Consider the following 20,961-nt stretch of genomic DNA (forward strand, 5'->3'; position numbering starts at 1 on the left):
TTATCTTAGAATCAGTACTAAGTATTGGTTCCAAGGCATAAGAGCAGTAAGGGTGGGGCATGGGGTTAAGTGACTTGCCCAGGGTCATATAGCTAGAAAATGTCTGAGGTCATATTTGAACCCAGGACTTCCTGTTTCCAGGCCCGGCTCTCTCAATCCACTGAGCCACCCAGCTGCCTCAATATTACTTTTAAAGAAGGAATTTAAAACAGATAAATGTAAACCACCATAAATTCATTAAAAAGGAAATTAAATGAGTTTGGCATGATTTATTCTTTTATTTTTTTAAACCCTTACCTTCCATCTTGGAGTCACTACTGTGTATTGGCTCCTAGGTGGAAGAGTGGTAAGGGTGGGCAATGGGGGTCAAGAGACTTGCCCAGGGTCACACAGCTGGGAAGTGTCTGAGACCAGATTTGAAGCTAGGACCTCCCATCTCTAGGTCTGGCTCTCAATCCACTGAGCTACCCAGCTGCCTCCTGGCATGATTTATTCTTAATGAACCCGTGCTAATTACTAGAAATAAACATTTCCCTTTTCTTTTTGGTCTTTATACATTTTCTTTTTCTTTTTAAATTAGCAAGCACACTCCACCCCCATCCCATTCTGCCCTCCCCCTTCCCCTTCCCTTTTCCCAATAGAAAAGGAAAAAAGAAAACTCCATGAGACAAAGGCATGATTTGGCTACAAACAAAATCCAAGAAACCTTTGTAATAAATAAACATAGTTAAGCTAAACAAATACTCACATTGCTCATGTCCAAAAATGTATGTGTCATTTTGCATCTTGAATCCATCACCAACTTCCCTGTCAGGAGCAATCATTTTCTTTTCTAAGCATTCAGAAATGGAGCCTGCTCTTCTACCTGTTTTGAAAGTTAGACATTTGACTAATTCATCTTTTGGTGATGATTTTTTTTTCATCTGCTACTTTTCATCAATTCTTTGAGTAACGAAAATGTTGAGAATTAACAAGTTACTGGTGCCCACTACTACCATGATTCTCTACTTCTTTTTGACCCCACCTCTGATAAGTCAGCCCTTATTAAGGCAAGAGAGTTATTCCTGAGTGGGAATCAATATTCTTTTGCCTATAGAAAAAGCATTATACATAGCGATGAGGTATAGTTTAAATAATATCAGAAAGTTGTTATGGTAAAATTGACTTTTATGTGTGAGCCTTTACTCATTACAGCTCTTTTATGGGAAAACAGTTGCTGAGTTTCCAAAAGGCCAACTGCTTTACAGGCAAACAGTTGGAAAACAACCTGTTTGGAAATTAGGAGTTGCCCACACTGGGCTGACTGATGGGTGTTCCTGGGATATACAGGAAGACCTTTCGAGAAGGAAAATTTAGGAGGATTAGGAAATGGGTATTGGAGAACAAAGACATTCTAAAATAGACTTCCAGGAGTGTTGATGATATAGCTTGATATTTTTTACTATTATAGTAGGGAACACGGCAGGAAACAGTAATGTCTTTTCTGTATCTTCCTTATTGCATGATACTTATTTACACTTTGGGACTTGAAAATTGAGAAGCTGCCACACAGTGATTTCTCCTTTCTTCCCTTTCTCTCAGTCTCCCTTCTTCTGAGTTCTCTTCTTAGGCAAACCCTGGGAATGGCACAACCACGGGAAATAGTTGCCATCAGGCAGGGGTTTGGGGGATGCCCAACATGCATGTGGTTTTCTCTATCCTCCAGGGAAGAGAGGTAAGAATGAGGAGGCACCACAACAAGGGGCAGCAGGTGTGCAAATCAGTCAATCAAAAAGCATTTATTACATGCCTACTATATGCCAGGCTTTGTGCTAAGCACTGAGGATCCAAAGAGAAGAAAAGACAGTCCTTCCTTCAAGGAGCATACATTCTAAAGCAGGAGACATCACACAAGCAAATATATTCAAGGAAAGATATTTACAGAATGATAGGAAATAACAACAGAGGGAAGGCAGTAGAATTAAAAGGAATTGGGGAAGGCTTCCAGGAGAAAGTAGGATTTTAGTTAAAGGAAGTCAGGGAGATCAGTAGTCAGAGCTGAAGAAGGAGAATTTTCCAGGCATAGAGAAAATTCAGAGAGAATGCCTAGAGCCAAGTGATAGAGTGTCTTATTCAAGGAACAGCCAGAAGACCCTTAACCATAACCTCTCTCTCTTTCCTTCATCTATGCTATCATTCTTTTTGCCAAAGACCTTCCTTCTTTCCCCTTTGTTTCACATTCCCCTCTAGGCAGTTGTTCAGCCCAGGTGGATGGAAGGCAGGGACTTGGAGAAAAGTCCATAACAGCAACCTGATCTTCCAGCAATGAACATGGGCAACTACCTCCTCTGGCCTTCCTGGTATCCCAGAAACACGTTTCCACTCCATCCTCTGAAGACTGATTGGAAATGATTAATAATTATAATAGCAACTGATTGACTTTAGTGGGGCTGTGTAACCACACAGGGACCCATTATGACCAAAGATCCTTTCTTATTTTTTTTTTTATGTAGATGTTCATTCTCGATTCACCATCATCTGTGATCAAAAGCAGCAAAAGGGTCCCAGAGATTTTAACTGAAATTCAGCATGTGAGGACACATAGTGAGTCACAGTTGACTCACTCTCAGCTAGGCGTGGGGCTGGGGGAGCTGGAAATGGGGAAAGGTCCTGGCCTGTTTCATGTTAGTATTTCACAGCTTTGTGAAAACTGGGCTTAACCCAGAGCCTCGTTTGTATTAGGCAGAGAAAGAATGTACTCCGATGAACCCAGAGCCTTCCAGAAGGACCCTTCTGGTGAAGATGAGAAACAGATTCCCATATTCACACAAGAATCTCTCTTCCCTCCCCTTAAACGTCCCCAACAGGGATAAAAATTGTCTTGGAAACATCAGACTAAGGGAGCCCACTTTTAGGACTATGGTAGCTGGGGAAAGCTAGGAATTCCAGTGGCCTTTCCACAAAGCACCTGAGTTGATGGGAAGACCATGTATGATTATTCTTCAAAGGATGGAGATGGGAGTGTGTTTCTGGGATTCCAGTGAAGCCAGAGGAAGCAGTGGCCCGTGTTCTTTACTGGAAGATCTGGATACTGTTATGCATCAAGCTCTTTGCAGTGGTGTTCCATGGGCAAATTATCTGGGTTCCCTCCCTCCAGTTTAGACTCTCCCTAAGGAACAGTATGTACTATGGCAGCCCACTGAGACCCTGGTAAATGTCAGAAAAGCTACTGCTACCCAAGATGAGACCAGATCCAAATTTGTCTTGAGGGGTAATACCTTAATTATTACCCTCCCTGACATTCTTCCTTTCACACTCTGTCTGTCTGTCTGTCTGTCTGTCTCTGTCTCTGTCTCTCTGTCTCTCGCTGTCTCTGTCTCTCTCTTCTCTCTGTCTCTCTCTCTCTGTCTGTCTCTCTCTGTCTGTCTCTCTCTGTCTGTCTCTCTCTTCTCTCTGTCTCTCTCTTCTCTCTGTCTCTGTCTCTGTCTCTGTCTCTGTCTGTCTCTGTCTCTCTCTCTCTCTCTCTCTCTCTCTCTCTCTCTCTCTCTCTCTCTCTCTCTGTTATTTTTTAGCCTGGGTCCATGATTTAATAATGTAGGAAATGCCCACTGTAGAAATTCCCTCATCCAGTGCAACATCTAGAAAGCTTCTTAGGACTGAAGAGTTAAGTGTGACTCACCCCCATTAGTCTCAGAGACAAAACTTGATCTCATTTCTTCCTGACACCAAGGTCAGACAGATATCAACAATACTAGGAGCTTTGAAACTATCTATACAGTCATATTGGACTTTAATCTGTAACCCTCTTCCCAGGGTCCTTTGTATGCTAAAAAACCCACTTCATGGTGGAATAGGGGGACATTACTATGTCTTATTAATATTAATAGTATTATTATTAGATTGTCTCAAATCTTGATTTTTTAAAAATGTGTTATTGTTGAGTCATTTCAGTCATGTCTGACTCTTAGTGACCTCATTTGGAGTTTTCTTGGCAACCACTGGAATGGTTTGTCATTTCTTTCTCCAGCTCATTTTGCAAATGAGGCAAAGCATTTTACACAGGAGAAAACTGAGGCAAACAGAGTTAAGTGGTTTGCCTAGGGTCACACAGTTAATAAATATCAGTTTCCCTAACTTTAGGACCATTGCTCTATTCCCATGTTTGTAAACCTATGGCATGTGTGCTGGAGGGGGCTGTTCTCCTCCCCATCTCCACACACATCTGAGAATATTTCTCACATAACCCATCCCTCTGCCCAGAAGCCAATGGAAGTGCTTCCCTCCCCTGTCTGAGGTAAGGGGTGGAGCTCACATGTAGCATGAGGGTTGCAGTTTGGGCACTCAGTTTCTAAAAGGTTCGCCATCACTGCTCCATGCACTATGCCACCTAGAAAGCCCAGGAGATGGATCTTAGTTCAAAATAACTTTAATATGAAATTTAGTTTAATTTATATACATAACCATTTATTGGAGGCAGCTAATTAGCTAAATGGATAGAGAATCAGGCCTAAGGATGGGAGATCTTTGTTAAAATCTGGCCTCAGATACTTCCTAGCTGTGTGACCCTGGGCAACTCAAACCCCCACTACCCTAACCATTACCATTCTTCAGTCTTACAACCAAAACACAGTATCATTTTAAATTGTTTTGAAGGGTTTTTTAAATATTGTTTTAAAAGGTTAAAAAAATATTTATTAAGGGTGTCTTAGGTACCTAGTGGCCAAAGGTATAAAATATGAAACAAGCTCCTGCCCTCAAAGAGCTTACTCTCTAATATATGGAATGAAAAAAGATACATAAAGATCTTTTAAATTACAATATGATTGATTGCTAGCTGGGTAAACTTTAGCAAGTCATTCAACATCTGCCTCAGTTTTCTCATCTGTAATATAGGGATCATAATGGCACCTACCTTCTAGAGTTGTGAGGATTGAATGAAATTATATTTGTAAAGTGCTTTGCAAACCTTAAAGTGAGATAGAAATACTAGCTCTTCAGATGATCATGTATTGTATAGGAGAGGCCAAACAGAAAGAGAAATGTGAGGAGAGAGATCACTTCTAACTAGAGCTATCCAGCAAAGAATTTACAGAACTTTAAAGAAAGAGAAACCATGTTAATGAATATGAGTTTGGGGCAGAGAGGAGTCCATTTCAGGCATGAATGAGGGAATAGGCAGGACCAGATTGAAGAATTGCAAGTATTCACACTATGGTCTGAACAATGGAAATAAGAGTAGAAAGGGGAGATAGGAGACATAGATATCAGAGATATATATAAAGGAAACTACATAAGAGCCCAATATTTAGAGCTAAAAGCAACCAGCTACTAGATTGGGAATTAGAAAGGTCTCATCTCATGGATGAAGAAACTGAGTGAAGTGATTTCCTCAAAATCAAGCAGGCATTAAATAACAGAGTCTGGTTTTTAATCCAGATCTTCCCACTCCTAGATGGTACATTGGGCTTGGAATCAGAAAGGACTCATCTTCATGAGCTCAAATCCAAGCTCAGATACTTACTAGCTCTGTAACCCTGGCAAGTCACTTCATCCTGTTTGCCTCAGTTTCCTGATCTGTAAAATAAACTGGAGAAGAAAATGGCAAACCACTCCAGCATCTTCATCAATAAATCCCCTAATGAGATCATTACTGAATAACAACAACTTCCCATTCCAAACCTGGTGCTCACCCTGGGACACCAAGCTGTCTCATGACATTGCTAGATTGCTCGCTGTATATCTGAACTAAAGAGAAAACAAAAATCCCTCCTTAAGAAAGGAATTAGCAAGTCCTACTCATTTCCTGTTGGAACATCACACCCACAGCCCATCATGTTCTTTTGGCCCTCTCGAACCACTTCTGATACAGCATGGCTGTTCCCTGGGGCCAAGAGACATCCCCTAGGTGATAGGTTGGCCCTGTCCTTCACGTTGTGTTAGATGGGGATTGGGATGGGTTTGGCTGGTTTGAAGACTGGTTTCTCTTTTGTAAATGAAGTTGGACTTGAAAGCCATTTGAAGGGGTAGGGGGTGCGGTTTGAAAAGGGATCCAAAGTGTAAAACAGATAAAGGAAAGGAGAGGAGAGGAGAGGAAAGGAACCAGAACATTTGAATATATTTTGTTCTGGTTCCAAGACAATTAACAAAAACAACCAAAAACATCCAAAAGGAGAATTCTCTCTGTATATCTCTGGAAGCTGTAGAATGTTAGTGGTCTCAGGGCTTTTGCTTCCCTGGACCCTACTCAATGCTAACCATCTGATGCATTCACAGGAGGGTTTCTGTAGCATCACTTCCTTGTATGTGGACTCTTGGTCCATGGCTATGGGCCAGTGTAAAGTCTTAATAATCTGGTCAGCATTTTTATGGGTTTTCATGATCATAAAATGTCCCGCAAAATTAAATTTGTGACTGCAAGTCAGCAACAGTTTTCTAATAAATGTGAATTTAGTAGAACAAGAGTCAATGAAATCTGACCTCATGCACCCAACCTCATAAAAAACTAAATGTTATGAGGTTCTCTCTACTTCAATCTCCACCCCATGCCCTAACCTGGACACCCCTAACCTGGACACAGACCTTAAATGTTATCAAGTACAACCCCCTTATTTTACAGATGATGCAATTTAAGGTGTCGAGGTATTAGATGATTTGCCCAAGGTCAATACATTGATGGCAAAGGTAGGGCTTAGAACTTTGGTTTCCTGATTCAGTTTCATTCACTCATTCATCCATCCACTTCATAAGCATTGAATTATGCTCTATAAGAATAAACAGAGCCAGGACCCAAATGTTATGATAGAAGGGAGAGAGAGAGAGTCTATGAGGTGATACTCTCTTCTAATGCTCCCCTTCTGCTGAATATACACTGGGAGACTTTAAGGGGGTGTCACCCCGAAACTGGGTGACCTGGATGGTTGTGCTGCCCCACAGGAGTTGGGGGCGAGGCTTCCGTATAAGATGAGGTATGGGGGACCCCAATCTGATTCCAAATGAGGGCAGGGTTCACACAAGCCTCCCCTGAGGTCAGCCAACTTCACAGCGGGTGGTCTGGTTCCAAGATGGAGGCAGCCAGACCAAGTTGTGATTCCCCTCCCCCTCATCTCTCAGGCACTCTAGAATGCTATCTGACTAATGAATGGCTTTTATTAATCACAATTCAGGGATTGGGAAAGGGATGAAGGGCAGAGGGATTTGGGGGTGCTCTCTTCTCTATTTCTATGGGATCCGTCACTCAGGTGGGAAACTTTGGGGTTCCCACTCCTAAGTGTCTCCCCGCCTCTTCTTCTGTTTCTATTTCTATCCTTTTCTATAATTGTAAGTTAGACCGGAAAAGGTCTCTCAGCAAGGTTGGGTAATGGGGGAAGGAGCCTAAGAGAATCACTCCCAAAATGGAGTCCCAAAACTTAGCTTACTTGATTATTGAAGTCTTGCTGGGTGAGAAGTGCTGGGATGCCTTTGACCAGGGAATTGGGGTATCAATGTCCAAAGAAAGATCTTCAGGAAGCCCTCAGGACTGGGTTCGAGCTGAGAAGTTCTCCTTCCCTCCTTCCCCCTCTGGAGCCTCCCAGAATCCTCCCTGGTCCCAACTGTCAGTAACCATCACCAATGACCTTCTTCTGGCTCTTTTTGTCCCATCCCCGATCCTTATAGCTCCAAGTCTAGGGATACAAAAACATAAGCCAGAAAATAATTCTTACCCTAAAGGATCTTATATTCTATTAGGGAAATAATTTTATATTATTATTATTATTATTATTATTATTTTCTTTTTATTGTCATGCAAAACAGAGTTTCACAATGATCATTGCTGTAAGAGCACTCTCAAACACAAAATCCCAAAATAAAGCCATAAATACACTAATGTGAAAGACGACTCCAACCATTCTTTCTCTGGAGGTGGATTGGATTTAATGAAATAATTTTAACAGCTTTTTGCTCTAAATTCTAGGATCTTATGTAGTTTCCTTTATATGTCTCTTCTATCTATGTCTCCTCTCTCCCGTTTCTACTCTTATTTCCAGTGTCTCAGCTCTTACCTCACACTTTCTGTGTTTAACATAGATTTAACAGGATAGAATATGAACAAAGTAAATATAAAGTGAGGAGGGAGAGCTAGCAATTAGGTATGGGGAAAGCATAACATTGTTCTAAACACTTTTCTTTTATAATGGTATTTTTATAGTGTTTTTTCAGTCATTTCTGACTCTGTGACTCCATTTGGAGTTTTCTTGACAAAAATACTGGAGTGGCTCATCATTTCCTTCTCTAGCTCATTTTACAAATGAGGAAACTGAGGCAAATAGGAATAAGTGACTTGTTCAGAGTCACACAGCTAATAAGTATCCAAGGCTGAATTTGAACTCAGGAAGATGAGTCCTCCTGACACCAAGAGTGGAGCTCTATCCACTGAGCCACCTCACTGTCCCTTTATGGCACCTACATTTTGCATATTATCCATATACACTAGATTATATACATTTTTGTTACCTTCACCTTTTTGAATAACAACTCCTATTTACCAAGTGCTTTAAGCTTTGCAAAGCATTTCACATACTTTATCTCATTTGATCTTCAAAACAACCATAGGAATTAGGTGTCGTTTTTATCTCTATTTTACAGATGGGGAAACTGAGGCTAGGAGCTATGAATGATTTGCTCAGGGCCACACAACTAATAAATGTCTGAGGTAGGATTTAAGCTTAGGTCTTCCTGAATGCAAATTCAGCACTCTTTTCTACCACAGTGACCTAGTTGCCAGATGCTATCCCTATTTTAACTTTGATATTTATTTATGTATACATGTATGTGTGTATCCCTATTTTACTAGGAGAAAGAGAAGATAACTTGTTTAGTGTTCAAATTTATACCAGCTGAACTGGTTTAATAAATTATTATTGGATTATTGGAATATTATTAGATTAATAAATAGATTCTAAATCATAGTATCTAGTACAAACTTCTCTCTAGATAACCATATCTAATGTTGTTTTGTTTTTTTTTAACTTTCTTGCCAATGGTTTAAAAAAAATCAAACTGTTGTAGACTCTGCCTATGTATAGATAGTAGAGTATATATATATATATATGTATATATAAATATATGTGCTTGTGTATGCATATATATATGTCTTATGTGTGATCTGAAGGATGAAGAAATGAGGAGAGAGAAGGGAAGAAGATAGGAGGGAGGAAGGAGATGAAAGAAGAAAAGAGAGGAGGGCCTAGAACGTCTATTTTTACTTATATCTCTAAATGGATAGCCAAGGAAAATTGCTTGCATTAGGGCTTAGGCAGAAATCAGCTAGTTGCAGATAAAAGGGAGATAAATAAGCTAGATCCCACTGGCAGGGGAAGGCTCACTTTCAAAGTCTTACCCCAAAACCAAAGGGGTAGAAGACATGGCTAGTAAGAGTGGAGTAGGTGTGGGAAGACTGGATAATTTTCCCAGACCATGTTACCCCTGTGGCTTAGATTTAATAAGAATACATTATTTTATACTTTTTTATAAAGATATTAAGGTGGCGTGGTGGGAAAACCCGAGTTCAAATCCAACTTCAGACACTTAGCTGGGTGATCTTGAGCAAGTCACTTTATGCCTCAGTTTTCTCATTTGTAAAATTAGCCAGAGAGGGAAATAACAAACCATTCCTGTACCTTTGCCAAGAAAACCCCAAAAGGGGTCATGAAGAGTTGGACACAACTGGGAAATGATTAATAGCAACAAAATAAAGAAATGAACACTATCACAGATCACAGACACCCAATCTTAGCCAATATTTATTTTTTGCCAATATTCTGACCATCTCTGTGCCTTCGGTGAATTGTAGACCCTATTTAGTGTCCTGACATTTTTCTAAATTCCCTACTGACTGCAAATTTCACTGAAATCTGTTAAATGACTAAAGTTATGGCCCTAACATATTGGCAGTCATTTTGTTTCAAGATGGCAAACTAAATAGAATAATGGCTGCTATGAAGGAACCTATTGCCTTCTTTAAGTTTGTCAGATTTGGCCTGTCAGACAACTCCACCTGAAGATGAACTTAAAAAACAAACAGACACAAAAGCAGGTACAACACGGACTTACCTCACTTTCTGTGGTCAGCTATCAGCTGAGCTGTATCTTTTGGCAAATGGACATCTATTTGTTCACAAGGCTTGCCACATAGGTAGCTGGCTTTGCCTCTTTCCTTTAAAATGAAAAAGAGCTTGGAAGATGTCTGCTGGTGATTTTTTTTTCTTTATAAAAACCCTTACCTTCCGTTTTAGAATCAATACTGTGTATTGGTTCCAAGGCAAAAGAGCGGTAAGGGCTAGGCAATGGGGGTCAAGTGACTTGCCCAGGGTCACACAGCTAGGAAGTATCTGAGTCCAGATTTGAACTCAAGACCTCCTGTCTCTAGACCTGGCTCCCAACCCACTGAGCTACCCTGATGCCCTCATGCTTGTGATATTTTTGAAATTTAGGACATCTGTTAATCTGAGGACTCTTACACAGATCTACCAATAAGTGTGGACTCATGTATCAGAAAGAAAGGAGGGAGCAACTAAGTGGCACAGAGAATAGAGTGCTAGTCCTAAAGTGGAAAGGATCTAGATTCGAATCTAGCCTCAGATATGTCTTAGTTAGCTATGTGACTCTGAGCAAGTCACTTAACCCCAATTCCCTAGCTTGTATTGTTTTTCTGCCTTGGAATTGATCCTTAGAATCAGTTCTAAGCCAGAAGGTAAGTTGTTTTTTTTTGTTTGTTTGTTTTGTTTTTGTTTTTAAGAAGGAAGGAAGGAAAGAAAGAAGGCAGGCAGGAAGGAAGGAACTAAAGGAAAATGACAATATAACTTCCAATACAGCTTCTGGGCTTGTTAAAGCAACAAGCTTTTTGTTGCTATCAGTCAGAACACCAGACAACTGGAAAGTGTGGTCAGGAGTGGGGAGACTTTGTAGAATAACAGTAAATAAACAAATTAAGAACCTATCCTCAGAGCTCTTGTAAAGGTCATAGGGAAGCACGGCAGCTTTATTTCAACTACTTCTTCCAAACTTAACTTTGGCATCTCTGAGCTCTCATGGCTAAGCCTTTCCTAAGTACCAATTATTTAATAACATATCACTAACATTTCCAGAATACATGATTTTTTTCTTTCTTTCCATTTTTAAACCCTTATACCTTCTAAGTTAACATATTTTCGTCCAGTTGTTCATTTATTGGAAGGTTTTTTAACCCTTCTAGGCACTAGGTAATGATAGTTAAGTGACTTGCCCAAAGTCACACAATTAGGAAGTATCTGAAGCCAAGTTTGAACCCAGGTCCTCTCAACTCCAGACTTGGTATTCTATCCACTGTGCTACCTAGCTGTCCCCAAATCCTGTTTATCCTTTGAGCCCCAGTTTAAAGGAAGCCTTTTCCATGAAGCCTTCTCTGATACTCTTAAGCAAAAGCATCTCTCCTTCTCTCATCTTTCAGAGCATTTTGTTTCTCCCTGTTATGTGCTCCGATCACTGACTCACAGGGATTAGAACTGAATCATGATTTCATTGGGAGAGAGAATTCTCAGGTGAGGAAACTCTCTTGACCAATGCAGGTCAGTAACTGGTTGTCATTTTAGTTGAGATGCCAAGTGGTTTGTTCAGGGTCCTACACCCACTGGAATAAGAGGTAGGATTTGAACTCATGTCATTGTGGCTCTGAGGCTGGCTCTCTGTCTTATACCCTACACACTCCCCTCATTTGATTCAGTGGCATTGATCTCCTGAATTCTCCTGCCACAAATGGCTCCTTTCCTCTGTTCTAGGCATTTTCTCTTGCTGTCCTTCATACCTATTATGCTCTCCCTCATTTCTGTTTCCCCACTTCCCCAGCTTTCTTCCAGTCTCAGCTAAGATCCCACCTCCTTCAGGAAGACTTTTCTAATCTCTCTTAATTCTAGTGTTTTCCTTTTTTTTTTTTTTTTTTTTTTTTTTTTTTTTTTAATAATACCTGTTTATCCTGGATATAGTTACTTTGTATGTAATTGTTTTTATGTTGAGTCTCCTGTTCAATTGTGAGTACTTTGAGGACAGGGACTGTCTTTTGTTTCTTTGTATTCGTAGTCCTTAGAGCTTGTCTGATGCTTAATAAATGCTTAATTGGCTAATGGACTCAGCCACTTTGGTTTGATTATAGATTTTTTGCATAGAAGTCTTATTTCTTCTGCTAGTGCAGTGATGGGCAAACTACAGCCCCCTGAAATGTTCTAACCCGCTGAGGGACATTATTCCTAATCTGATGAATACAATGAGTAGGATACAATACAATGAAAATTCGAAAGAGTTGTCTTAGAAACAGACTGACAGATGAGCATTTCCTTTCCTTTGGCTCCCTCTTTAAAAAGTTTGCCCATCACTGTGCTAGAGTATAAGATGTTGAAAGCAGGGAGGGTATTTTATTCTCTACCTAGTGTAGTACTTTTTTTTTTTAACACTCTGTACCTTCTGTCTTAATTAATTAATTCTGTCTTAATATTAATTAATTAATTAATATTAATTCTAAGACAGAAGACCAGTTAGGGCTAGGCAATTAAGGTTAAGTGACAACTAGGAAGTGTTTGAGACCATATTTGAACCCAGGACCTCCTGTCTCGAGGCCTGACACTCTATCCACTGAGCTACCTAGCTGCCCCTGCTAGCACAGTCCTTTAGCCATGGAAGGTGTTTGTTGTTATTCAGTCATTCCAGTTGTGTCCAACTCTTCCTAACCCCATTTGGGGTTTTCTTGGCAAAGATAATGGAGTGGTTTGCCATTTCCTTCTCTAGCTCATTTGAGAGAGGGGGAAACTGAGGCAAACAAGGTCAAGTAACTTTCCCAGGGTCACATAGCATATCTGAAACTAAATTTGGATTCAGATCTTCCTAACTCTAAGCCTGGCCCTCTATCCACTGTGCTACCTAGCTGCCCATAGATGTTGAATCCATGCTAAGGAGATTCTGGACTATTCGGAGCCTCAATTTAGAAAGGAAAAGAGGTTCAGCTAAGTCTATCCCGCTCTCTTTAGAGATGAGGAACCTAGAGGAATAAAATGATTTGTTCAAAGCCACACAGATAGTGGCACCTTTCTACAACTAGCAAAGCTAGAATTCATTTTTTTTTTAATTTTTTTAAGCCCTTACCTTCCATCTTAGAGTCAATACTGTATATTGGCTCCAAGGCAGAAGAGTAGTAAAGGCTAGGTAATAGGGGTCAAGTGACTTGCCCAGGGTCACACAGCTAGGAAGTGTCTGAGGCCAGATTTGAAGCTAGGACCTCCCATCTCTAGGTCTGGCTCTCAATCCACTGAGCTACACAGCTGCCCCCCAGAGGTAGGATTTAAACCAAGATCCTCTGCTTCAAAGTCCTATACTCTTTCCATTTTGTCAGGCTTCTTTCCCCCTGTGGGAGACCTTATAAATTTGAATTAAACTGAACAGGATTGATTTAGAACTTAAGGGGATGCCTTATGGAATAAGGAATGGTATATCAGCTGTTTCCGTCACAATGGGAAAAATGCATTTATTTTTAAAAAGGGACAGAAATGGGAACAAAATCTCCTAAAAGCCTGCAGCCCAACAGGAATCCCATCAACAGTGCTGATTGTTTAGATTGGGATCATATTAAAACCAGAGGGACCAATCCAGGCATCTTCATTCAGGCCAGATTCCTGCCAGCTGTCAAAATGATCCTCCAGGCAAGAAAGTTATTGTAGGAGACTGCACAGAATGGTCTCTGGTTGGTGAGGTAGTAGGGTGCAGCCTCAATTTCTTCATCTGTTAAGTGAGGGGGGTTTGTCTGAGAGGATGTCTAAGACTTTTTGCAGGGTAACATTCCCAGGGTCTTATGGATACACTTTAAGGTCCCTCCTGAAGAAATGCAGATGCCTGGCTTCTTTCTATAGCCTAGTTACTCTGGTTTGCTTTCTTCTTCCAGAGCTGATGTGATAGACCTCCAGAAAAGGAATGCCAGGAAGTCTGCTTGTACTTAAGACTCACCTTTTTCCTTAGGAAGTCAGCAGCAATCTGCTTCACTCTAGCCTCAAATATGGAAGTACCCAAGTTTGAGTTCTAGCCTTTTGAACTGGGCAAGTCTTTTTGGAGTGACTTAGCTGGGGACTCACTTATAAAAATCAGAGAAAAAAATCCCTACCTCAGTGGGCTGCTATGAAGAAAGTCCTTTCTAAATCTTAAAGTCCTACTCCTGAAGGACTTATGGGAAAGAATGCTAACCACATTGAGAGAAAGAACTGTGGGAGTAGAAATGCAAAAGCAAAACATATGACTTATCACTTATCACATGTACATATGGCTATATGAATTGGGGTTTAGGCTTTTAAAAATTGCTCTATAGCTGTAGTAATTAAAATTGAGAGGCTTCTAGCAGCTTTATAACCTTAATCAAAGTAACAGTAGTAGTAAAGAGAGGGAAAGATAGGAGAGAGGTAGAGTTACTTAGCTTTCTACTCTATCAACCACCATGCCTGTGACTAACTTCAACAATAGTTCCTCCAGCCTCCATGTTCCAGCAAGAAGACCTCTACTTTCTGTTGAGTCTCCCCTAATAAGTAATTTTCTCCACCCACTAGCTCTCACACGTCACATCTAAGGAACCAATCATAGTTTCTTAATTTTAGTTTCCTGTCTCGTTGGTTCCTTGGTTCTTTAACTTCCTTTCTCTGAGGTTCATCTATACCTGAAGTACTCAGTGGTCTTTGACCTCCATGTCACTGAGAAATGATGTCAAACAAAGCAACATAATGGAGAGAGAAATTCTCTTTCAACATAGCAAAAATGAATAATATGGAAATAGGTATCGAGTGATAACACTTGTATAACCCCAGTGGAATTGCTTGTCTGCTCTGGGAGGAGGGAGGGAAGAGGGGAGGGAAAGAAAATGAATCATGGAAACATGGAAAAATATTTTAAAATAAAATTTTTTTAAAACAACTTAATGTTAACGTCTTCAATGTGTATTTTTGGGCTAATGATAGCCCTAGTCTAGATATAATACTTACAATATAATATATAACATATAACACTATATATATATATATACATATATATATATACATAGATACATGTGTGTATGTGTATTATGGGTAGCCAGATGGTAAAATGGAGAGAATACTGGGGCTAGAATCAGGAAGATTCATCTTCCTGAGTTCAAATCCAGCCTCAGACTCTAGCTATATGTGCCCCTGGGCAAGTCACTTAATCCAGTTTGCCCCAGTTTCCTCATTTGGAAAAGGATATGGCAATGCATTTTAATATCTTTGCCAAGGAAATTCTAAATGAGGTCATGAAGAGTCAGACATGATTGAAACAAATGAGAAACAACAGCAAAACCTCTCTATGTATGCGTATGTATATATGTTTATTCTCTCTATATGTGTGTTTCTGTATATCTGTATCTATATCTATCTATATCTATAGATAGATGAACATATGTATATATAGATAGAACAATAAATATATGTATATACACTATATTTATCCATGCCCCCACATGACCTGCCTGACACTAGGCTCCATCTGGGTTGAGGTCACCTTCTCACCTGTGTTCTCCTCTGCTCATGGCCAACTCCTCCAGGATCCCATAATGATCCCCTGAACTGATAATCCTAGGCTGGGGAAGCTAAATCCCTAGGATGATAGGTTTGAAGCAGGAAAGGATCTCAAAGGCTAACACTCTCATTTTGCAAATGAAGAAATCAAGCCCAGAGATGTTAGGAGAATTACCCTCCATCTTCCAGGGAGTCAGTAGAAGAGATAGGATTCTAGTTTAGAGCCTCTGACTCCAACTCAAAACATTCTTTCCTCTGCCCCGAACTGGAAATAGTTTAATAATAATAATAATGTAATTATTATTATTATTATTATTATTCAATAATAGTTTAAACCCCACGTGGATTCACTAGTCTAGTGCCTCCTTAGCTTAGAGTTGGAACACTAATCTATAAGCCTCTGTGAAGTACAACCAATTCTCCCAACCAATAGGGGAACAAAGGCAAAAATGGGGAAAATCCCTGCTCTCAAGAAGCTTACATTCTATTGGTAAAACTAGGACCCTCAATTTAGGTTCTCTAGAGATTGTATGGTACCTCTCACAGGGTTATCTGATATACCCAGAGGAAGAGGAGGGGGCATATAAAGATAGAGATGACTTGAGCAACTGTCTGTTGCTCATTCTAAAGGGCTGGTGGCCGAGTGGAGTCAGGGAGACTGAGTTCAAATCCAGACTCAGATGCTAACTGTGTGACCTTGAGCAAGTCATTTGTCATCTGTCTGCTTCAGTTTCTCCAGCTTTAAAATGAGCCTGATTACCACCCCTACCGTCAAAGTTTGATGAATGAATCAAATGAGATGATATCTGTTAAAAGGATTTAGCAGAGTACTACATAATAGATCCTTATTCTCTACCAACTTTTATATTTAGCTCATTGTACCTACTCATAAATAGTGCTTCTTATGGAAGGGGATGGGGAGACTTTGTCAACGACATTTATTTTTTAAAATCATGAATATAATAAACATGAACACTTTCCTATACAAAGAATAAGATAATGATTGCATACAAAACCATAAATCTGTTATATAGAGCTTGGGTTTTTTAAACAATAAATTTAACATAATAGTATCAACATTGCCCTGCTTATTTGTCTCATCCCAAACTTCCTTCTGCTCATTTCTGCTTATTTTTTTAAATGTTTTGCTCATGTTTGAAATTGATGCTTCTGTAAAAGACTTCAGCTGATGGGTGCAGTGAGATGACTCAGTGGATTGAGATCTTGGGTTCAAATGTGGCCACAAACACTTCCTAGTTGCATGAGTCTGGACAAGTCACTTAACTCTCATTGCCTCTCCCTTAGTGCTCTTCTGCCTTGGAAGTAATGCACAGTATTGATTCTAAGACGGAAGGGAAGGGTTTTTGATTTGTTTTTTTAAAAGAAATTCTGGCTTCCTCTGTCTATTGCAGCACATATGTAACCCCAAGTTCATAAGTCTTGTGTGCCAGCTGGTGGTCAGGCTACATCTGAATAGCCCATCTTCTGGGAGCATTTTCATTTGTCACTCCACTTTTCTGGGCCAGACAAAGATGAGAACCCAGCAGTAAAGTGGTAATACACAACGTTTCCTAATATCCTTTTTGTATGAGTCAGTGTATCTGTGGGGTCTCCATATTATGCTAAATCCTGTAGTTACATAACTTGATTTATGTTCCTGGAGATCCCAAACCTGACTAGTAGATGATTTATTTTTAAAAACTTTTTTCTAATATTTTATTAGATATTTCCCAATTACATGTAAAAAATAATTTAACAATCATTTTAAAAAATTTTGAGTTCCCAATTCTCTCCTCTCCCTCCTCTTTGGTATAGATTATATGTGTGAGGTCGTGCAAAACGTTTCCATATTGGCCATGCTGCAAAAGAAAAATCCAAAATGAAATTAAAAACAAAGGAAAAAAAACGCATATGCTTCAGTTTGCACTCAGAGTTCATCAGTTCTCTCTCTGGAGATCTATGGCATTTTTCATCAGGGCTCCTTTGGAATTGTCTTGGATTGTTATCTTGCTAAGAATAATTAAGTCTTTCACAGTTGATCGTCATATTTTATTGCTGCTACTGTGTACAATGTTCTAGTTCTGCTCACTTCACTTTGCATCTGTTCATATAAGTCTTCCCAGACTTTTTCTGAAACCACCCCCCTGGTCATTTCTTATGGCACAATAGTATTCCATCACAATCATATACAACAATTTGTTTACACATTCTCCAATTAAGGGGCATCCCCTCCATTTCCAATTCTTTACCATCACACACACACACACACACACACACACACACACACACACACACACACACACACAAACTACTATAAATAATCTTATATGCATAGCTCATTTTCCCTTTCTTTTCTTTTTTAATCTCTTTGGGATAAAGACCTACTGGTGGTATTGCTGGATCAAAGGGTATGTAGAGTTTTATAACCCTTTGGACATAATTCCAAATTGCTCCCCAGAATGGCTGGATAAGATCACAACTCCACCAAAAAGTACATTAGTGTCTCAATTTTTCCACATTCCCTCCAACATTCATCATTTTCCTTTTTTTGTCATATTAGACAATCTGATAAATATGAGGTGGTATCTCAGAGTTATTTAAAATGCATTTTTCTAATCAGTAGTGATTATGGGCATTTTTTTAATGTGACTATTGATAGCTTTGATTTCTTCTTCTGAAAATTGCCTGTATTTTTTGACCATATGTCAACTGGGGAATGGCTCTTATTTTTATGAATTTGACTCAGATTTCGATATATTTGGGAAATGAGACCTTTATCAGAGAAATTGGGGCATGACTTACATTTTAAAAAGTAATTACTTTTTCAATTAATAAGCACTTATTTTTTCTCCCTCACAAACCAGCACCCTTTCTCCTCAAAGAAAAATAAAACCATTAAAACATATGCATATTCAACAAAATGAAATTCCATATTGACTTTGACTGAAAATGCATAACACGATTTGCTTATTTGTTTGTTTATTTGTTTGTTTGTTTTGACCTTTATCTTCTTTCTTAGTATCTGTTCTAAGACAAAAGAGCAGCAAGAGCTAGACTAACAGAGTTAAGTGACTTGCCCAGGATTACACAGCTAGGAAGTGTCTGAGGCCAGATTTGAACCCAAGTTGTCCCAACTCCAGGCCTGGTGCTCTGTCCACTGTGCTTCCCCCATAACATGATTTATTGATAGTATGAATACTGCCTTTCTTTTAACCAAAGGAAAGACAACAGTCACAAGAATCTTTCTTCTTCAAGGAACGATAGTCAGTTTGCCAAATATATATCGATTGCCTCCAAGATCAACTGCTTTTGAGGAGGGGTTGGGTGGTGCTGCCAACTTTGAGGATGACTAGTGGTGGTCATAATGATTTGATTTGATGTGCTCTCATTGCAGGAAACAGCAGCCAGTTTCATGTGATGTGCCAAAAGAATAAGCAAGACTTTGTTCCCAGTAAGTGTCAGAATGTTCTTCAGGATTCCAAGAAGACCAGTAGCATGTGGGGTATGATGGTGGTGGCTCAACTATTGGCTGGCATTGGGACGGTCCCGATTCAACCCTTCGGTATCTCCTATGTGGATGATTTTGCTGAACCATCTAACTCACCTTTATACATTTGTAAGTAGCATCCATGAAGAGAATGGGGATGTCTTTGGGTTTTGCAGATGTTCAAATATTTTCCCACTAAACTGTTTGTCTTTTGATGAGACATTTGCTACATATACTGGTACATCTGAGGTCTGGGCACCTGAGGAAGAGGGACCCTGGGTAATTTGCCAGAAAAAAAAAAGCATTCCTTTGTCTAGTTGTTTAGTAAAAGCTTAGGTTAACTACTGAACCACTCAGCCTCAGTTTCCCCATATGAAAAAATGAGTGGATTCAACCAAATTATCTCTAAAGTTTATTCTAGCACTAAGGTCTGTGAACCATGTGAACTATATTTACCTAAAGTTAGGAGAATTGACCTAAGGATGTCTTGAGGTTCCTTTCAACATTATGCTTATAAAGTTGACAATTTTCCATTGTGTAAAAGGAGGTCATGAGTCAGAAAGCTCCCAGATGAGACTCTTTAGAGACAGAATTCTGGGGCCATTTTGTGGCCTATTTCAACTCTACACTTGTCCAGCTTTGTGGAAACCCATATCCTTTTTCCTCCAACTACCATGATAGCCTTAGAGAGACAGAATGGCATAGAAGAAGGAAAGTTGGCCTTTAGGTCAAGAAGATCTGAGTTTAAAAATCTTACCTGTGATACAAACTGACTCTTTGACCCTGGACTAGTCACTTAACTTCTTAGTGCTCCAACCACCTTCCAAGACTGTAAGTTAGTGAACAAATGGTAACCTGCATTGACAAAGAGATTTTCTTACCACTAGTTTCCTGTACCAATGAAATCATAGATCTACTAAAAACGATTTTTAATATCTAGTTGAAATCTAATGACTTTCCTTGATCCTTTCCTTCTTCCTTCTTCCCTACTATTTCTCCTTGTCCTCGACTCTAAACATTTATCCCAAGAATTCACCTAACTCCCTACTGCTGCGGAGGGCAGATGCTAACCAGATTACTGTCACACCATATTAGAGACATCCGAATTTATTCTATTGCCACCAGGGATGTACCCATTAGGATCCTTATGGTTTCCATTTCCTGTCAGCATACTCCCTGCCTGGCCTTTTAAAAATGTCACAGTGACTACTCTGCCTGGCATAGGCTGCACTTATTACAGCAGAACGATTACATTTATATAATAGGAATTGGACTTAGGCATCAGCACCATGCTGGCAGCCAATCCCTGGGCGAGTTAGACCTTGTCCTTTATTTTGCTCTCTGAGAAACCATGGTGCCCATCCAAGGAAAGGAACAGACAAGAATAAACAGCTTTAGGGAGAACTTTCCTAACTGTTTGTTTTTATTGCTCCCCCCACCTTCTCATTTGAGGAACAGATTATGGGAGCCCAGCCCTAACGACTTAATGCTCTCAATGTCTGAAGCCAAATTAGCCTTTTCTCTATTCACGTTTCATCTCTTGTCTTTGCACTAGCTGCCTCATATGACTTGAATGAACTCTCTCCTTACCTCTGCCTCACACCATCTTTTTCTTCCTTAAAGATGCAGCTCGAGAGCCATCTTGTATATAAAACCATTTGTGATCCCCCAACTGCTAGTGACCTCCCTTTAAAACTACCTTGTCTGGGGGCAGCTGGGTGGCTCAGTGGATAGAGAGCCAGGCCTAGAGATGGGAGGTCCTGGGTTCAAATCTGGTCTCAGACACTTCCTAGATGGGTGATCCTGGACAAGTCACTTAACCCCCTTCACCTAGCCCTTACCTCTCTTCTGCCTTGGAACCAATACTATGTATTGGTTCTAAGATGGAAGGTAAGGGTTTAAAAGAAAAAAGTGACTTGTATTTAA

General features: G+C 39.8%; 1 protein-coding gene across 1 annotated transcript in view; it reads left to right on the forward strand.

Annotated features, from left to right (window-relative positions):
• SLCO2A1 (solute carrier organic anion transporter family member 2A1) overlaps positions 1-20,961 on the forward strand; it is a 146,997-nt gene that overhangs the window by 83,673 nt on the left and 42,363 nt on the right. The window contains exon 4 of the mRNA XM_044670003.1: positions 18,943-19,164. Within this exon, the coding sequence (XP_044525938.1) occupies positions 18,943-19,164 (222 nt within the window). The remainder of the gene's footprint in view (positions 1-18,942; positions 19,165-20,961) is intronic.

This window comes from Gracilinanus agilis, chromosome 3, assembly GCF_016433145.1.
Source record: "Gracilinanus agilis isolate LMUSP501 chromosome 3, AgileGrace, whole genome shotgun sequence".
Lineage (NCBI taxonomy): Eukaryota > Metazoa > Chordata > Mammalia > Didelphimorphia > Didelphidae > Gracilinanus > Gracilinanus agilis.